Source organism: Charadrius vociferus, unplaced genomic scaffold (assembly GCF_000708025.1).
Source record: "Charadrius vociferus isolate BGI_N301 unplaced genomic scaffold, ASM70802v2 scaffold11, whole genome shotgun sequence".
In the NCBI taxonomy this organism is placed as follows: domain Eukaryota; kingdom Metazoa; phylum Chordata; class Aves; order Charadriiformes; family Charadriidae; genus Charadrius; species Charadrius vociferus.
In genome coordinates, this window is record NW_009646846.1 from 24,332 (window position 1) to 29,588 (window position 5,257).

The 5,257-nt window shown below is 47.5% G+C and overlaps 2 protein-coding genes across 2 annotated transcripts in view; one reads left to right on the forward strand and one right to left on the reverse strand.

Annotated features, from left to right (window-relative positions):
• Positions 1-4,344, reverse strand: part of LOC104294424 (ES1 protein homolog, mitochondrial-like) — a 10,178-nt gene extending 5,834 nt beyond the window's left edge. The window contains exons 1-2 of the mRNA XM_009894030.1: positions 4,279-4,344; positions 1,288-1,467 (exon numbers count right to left, since the gene is read on the reverse strand). Coding sequence (XP_009892332.1) covers positions 1,288-1,467; positions 4,279-4,344 — 246 coding nt within the window. The remainder of the gene's footprint in view (positions 1-1,287; positions 1,468-4,278) is intronic.
• A 453-nt stretch (positions 4,345-4,797) lies between these two features.
• The window catches only part of CLN5 (ceroid-lipofuscinosis, neuronal 5), an 8,256-nt gene continuing 7,796 nt past the window's right edge, over positions 4,798-5,257 (forward strand). The window contains exon 1 of the mRNA XM_009894031.1: positions 4,798-4,966. Coding sequence (XP_009892333.1) covers positions 4,798-4,966 — 169 coding nt within the window. The remainder of the gene's footprint in view (positions 4,967-5,257) is intronic.

The window sequence follows — 5,257 nt, forward strand, 5'->3', positions numbered from 1 at the left end:
CTCCACCTCCGCCAGCCGGTACCGCGGGGGTTCAGTCTACCCCGGGGGTCTGGAACACCCTGCGCCATTCCGGGCAGGAGGTTTTTCACTAGGTGCTCTCCCTCCTGGCTACAAAATGGGGGGTGGGGGTGGGGTGGGGTGTGTATTAAACGTCAGGGGGAAATCTGGGAGGAGGGGAGGAGGAATTATATGCTCCTTTGGCTTTAAACGAAATGGGCTCGGCTGTATTTTGGGTCTCATTTCTGTTCTGGCCTACTAAGCGCAGCAGAGAGGCAATGTGGAGACAGTGCTTCTCGGTGACCCTCACAATGCTGCTAACACGTCTGCGTGCCTGAACGTTGCTCTGCTTCCAGTAGGACCTCGTGAAGGCTTGGTGGTGTGTGTCTGGTGTTGTTTTTTCTTGTTCTACACATAGGACTATAATGGTGTAATGAGTATACTGCACCGGTACAGGTTAGGGATTCATCTGCTGGAAAGTAGCTCTGCAGAGAGGGACCTGTGAGTCTTGGTGGACAAGTTGACCATGAGACAGCAATGTGCCCTTGTGGCCAAGAAGGCCAATGACATCCTGGGGTGCATTAAAAAGATTGTGGCCAGCAGGTTGAGGGAGGTCATCCTTCCCTTCTACTCTGCCCCGGTGAGGCCACATCTGGAGTACTCATCCCACTCATGTCCCCCATGTCATGTCCCTGTGCCAGTTCCATAACTGCCCTGGCTCCATGCCATGGTCTAGCTCCAGCTTCCTCATCCTATATCCCTGCCCTACCTTTGTGACCTTGTCATGGCCCTATGTGTCTGTCTTGAGTCCGTGTTTTCATGCCAGCTCATGACATGTCCCTGCCCTTGCCCTGCATCATGCTGAAACAGCACACGATGACTCTTCTCTGGCCTGAGCCCACAACCGCAAACAGCAACAAATGCATTTCACATGCAGTACACCTCTGAAGTCAGATCTTTATGAGCTGTGAGAACTCGCCTTGATGGGAGGAGAAACTGTTGTCAGGGCCCTGAGTGCATTAATAGCCCTTAATTACCTTGGCCAGCCTTAGCTGGGGTGTCTACCCATGCACCCTCTGGCCACTGACCCATGGGCTCCGTGTAAACTTAGACATGACCTGACCTATGCTGTAGGTGTGCATGTCCAGTCCTGTTTCCTGTTGTCCTGACATATGGGCTGGTCTTCCTGCACAGGCTGTGAACCTCTGCTGCAGGTAGCTTCATCTTCAGTCCTGCCTCCTGGATGGACCATGGACACATATTATAGGTAGCCTCGGGCTTGACTCTTACCTTGCTATGTCTGGGGCTGTTGCTGGATCCAGCCACTACTACATGCCTGTTGCCATTCAGAAACTTCAGGACTGTACCGTAGTCATGGATGTCACTGCCCTTGCCTGCACCATGGTCACCTCTGCTTCTGGCTTGTCCTCCTGTGCAAAGCAGCCCTACTTCTGCTGTTCCCTGACACCCCTAGAGCTAGCATAAATGACAAAAGCTGTTATCTGACTTCAGACAAGCATGAATTTGAAGTGGGGAAGAGGATTCACTGCTCTGCTGTGTGGCAGCACCAGAGTTAGGGTGCCAGGGCACAGCAAGGGCTGGCTGCTCCCCAGGAGGAGCTGAGCATGATAACAGGGCAGGGGCCTCACCAGCCTGGCCCAGTCCCACCCCCCTGAGCAAGGTGAGCAGGGCACCTCTGGTGGTAGCAGTGAGGTTCCACCAAGAGTATGATCACTAGGCAAGTCCACAGTGATGAGGCAGATCCAAGGTCGAGCTGGGGAGACAGATGCATGGCACGGGGTCTGCATCAATGGGGTACGGACTGAGCCCAGGCATGGCTGCAGTGTAGCTCGGGTAAGAGGCAAGAGCCTCAGGTAAAAGCAGCTCCCCAGGAAAGGAGGAGGGATTCCCTGCTGAGGTTCTCAGCAGAGCTGTTTGGGAGAGCCTAGACAGCAGCAGTTTCTGGCTTTCTTCACAACAGTTCTTGTCAGACCTTGAGCAACCAGCGACACAACCTGAAGGGGAGAGTGTGCCCTAGGCCTTGACATACTGTGCCCTTCAGGCTACAACTCCTTGAAGTACATCTCTGTCCTGGACACCAACCCTTTTCCTCCTGCTGAGGGTTTGTGAAAGATGTTTTCTCTAGTGGAAAACCTGCTCTGAAGGGCCTTAGTTGCCTAACAAAATAGTCTCAGATTAGCTTAAATTTGACTTGGACAACTCTTTGTATTTCACAGACTTGCATGCAGTTGACTCATCAAATCACTTATCCCTACCCCGCAGCAGATCCCAGAGAGTCCCTCTCAGCTTAAAACTTGTGATGAACTTCATCTGCATCCTTATCCCAGCCCTCATCCTACCTCTCAGGTTTTGGCAAAGTGTCTCTGGAAGTCCAGCTTGGAAAAAAATAATTTCTCTAAGCTGCTAGACAAAGCAGGGGCTGCCCTGCAGTCCCAAACTGAACTGCATGTCTGTCCTAAGCAGAGCCCTCATCCTAGCTCTCAGGGTTGAGGAGGACCTGAGGGGAACTCTTAGCCCTACCTTACACAGTCACAAAGTCTGGCCATTCTCTTCTCCTGTAGAAAAAGACATGGCTTTCTCCCACCTCAACACACTGTTCAAAGTTGCATCTCAGGCTACGTAGCAGAGCATAGGTGCAGAGGAGTCCTGTATCTGGCTCCTTTTCTCAAGATGTCTTCCACACCCCTCAAAGGTGGGGAGGGTGGACCTCAGACTGATGAACTCCTGTCTTTCAGACTGCCTTCAGTATGACTTCAGGTAATGTTTATATTTCTCAGAGTCCATCCAGCTGACTCAATAGCTAACATATGCCTATGTGAGTATTAAAAAAAAATACCTGAGCGGTAAAACTGCCAGCAGTGTAGTTTTGTCTACTGTGATCCATATATATATATACACATAAACTGTAACTTTCTTACTGATTAGCATATTGCCAGTATATAGGCTGGCAGATGAGCAGGTGAGGGTGTAAGCACCATCCAGAGATGTCCATTTTCATGAAACAGGAGCTGTTACTTCAGGTTCAACAGCCTCTTTGCTGTGACTGCAGTGTGATGACTCACGTAGATGTTCAAAACTAAGCCAGCTGTTCAAAACCACAACTTTTGGCTGCAGCAGCAGGGTTTGTTTTCCCCTTTCTCTCTGTTCCTTCTGTCCTGTCACTCTCAAGGGCAGAGATGGAGAAGGTACTGTTTTATAATGGGAAGTCACTGAGAGTCTTCTTCCTTGTTTCAGGAAAATGTTTGGGTTTTCACTAATTAAAAGAAAGTACTCTGGGAAATGAGAAAAGTTTAGGAATCCTGTCACCACCAGAAGTTGATCTTTGTAGCTGATCTCAATCTTTCCTCTAAGCCTGCTAGTGGACAAAGATGCAGATCAGCTCTCCGGGTTTATAAAGGGCACTTTGACATGTTTCTGGGTAATAAACGAGACATCTACTGTCTCAGAAATTGTAGACATATGAGCTTTTTAGCTGAAGTATATTTATTCACAAACTTATTAATCATTTATTTTCTATGTTAAAATATGGTTCATGACATAACTTAGGTTTTGTAAAACAGAGTACTGTGCTGCAAAAGTTTCCTACTGGATGCAATGAAGTAAGATACAAAAATGCTATTAAAATGAAAAAAAAAAAAAATCAATAGCTTTGTTATCTTAGTCATTTGATCTGACAGCTTCAGCAACCACAGCAGTGCCTGAATGGAGACTTAATAGTCCAAACTGCAAACATATGCTGAGCCAGGACTAAGAACCAGTTCATACTGTATTTCTAGTTTGGCTAACGAGCAGTTACGGCACCTTCAGTATCTCATTTCTCTTCCCTGCATCCCAGTTTCATAGAAGGGATAAATTATGCTTCCCTTATTTCATAAAGCACTTCCAGTGTTACACATCCAAATCTCTAAAACTAAGAATTATGGCTATATTCCACACAAACACAGAACTTCTTGAACAGATGAAAGAGCCGGCATCTTATACTACACTTAAAGCTAGAAAACACGTATGAGTAACAGCACACTTTATTTTATAAAGAACAAAACCAGACCTTTACTTTAAAGCAGACACAAATAACGTGCATGAGATTAAAATGAAATATGGAAATAGAGGTATGTATAGATTATGTATACACGCATGAAATTAATGTATAATGCTGAACAGCGTGGATTTTAGAGATAAGCAGTATAGAATCAAGCAGCAATGAAGCGAGATACAGAAAAGTTGCCAAAATTAAAGATTTTATTAGCTGTGCCATCTTACGGTTTTCTGAACATGTTGAGTAGTCCCAGCATTACTGAAACTGAATTTCAGCAGCCTGTCCGGCATTTTTCTGTAGGATGCAGGGTTTTCCACCTCCAATTTTGTTCTAATATAGCCTAGCACAGTGCTGACTAGAGAACTGATTGTTCTTTAGGGGCTTCTATGCAACAAGCAGGGATGTTTCTCTGGCTCCTGATAGTCAAAAGTCCACCACACAGTTACTGTTTACCCAGTGAACAGCACACACCGGCACTTTCACTGCGGCTGCCAACTACCAAACTGAGCCTCCTGGACTCTGGCACCAGCATGCCCGGTTTTGAGCTCTACAGAGCTGGAAAAAGCCATGTTTATTGCATGGATGCTGCTGGCAAACCTGTCCTCGCTGTTTCTCTTAGCCAGAATTCATCTTAAAGATAGTTCTTGCTATTGTTGTAAAGCTGAGAGAATAAGCTGCTACATAACCCCCGTAACGTGAGTTGTCACAGCCTGAACAAGTGTTCTGGAACGGGTGACGGCTATATGAACTTTGCTCAAAGCCCTGAAAGGCTTCTGGGCCACCAGAAGAGGCTCAGGGCTACGCGGTTTGTCACAGCAAAAGCCTTTCGGCCGTTTGGCGAGGCCTCACCTCATCGTGCGGGGTCCGCACCCAGCGGCCATTCCTCTCAGCGGACCCTGGTTGTAAGGATGGGTATTTGATGTTTGTTTTAAACCGGCTCCAAAGTAATGCTTGAAACAACATACCAGCCTGTTAAAAAAAAAAATAAAAAAAAAATACTTCGGCTAAATTACAAGAGCATCTCCAGAAAACTGAAACCGTAGTTCAGTCAAGTGACGGTTTTAAGGTTACGATTCAGCACACGGCTGGTTTTTCTCAGGAGGAGGAAAAAAAACCCAACCCCTGGGTTTGGCCAGGACCCTGCATGTCACACGGCGCCCTCCACCTCCCGCCTCCCCCCCTCCGGCCCGGGCCCTCCGCCAG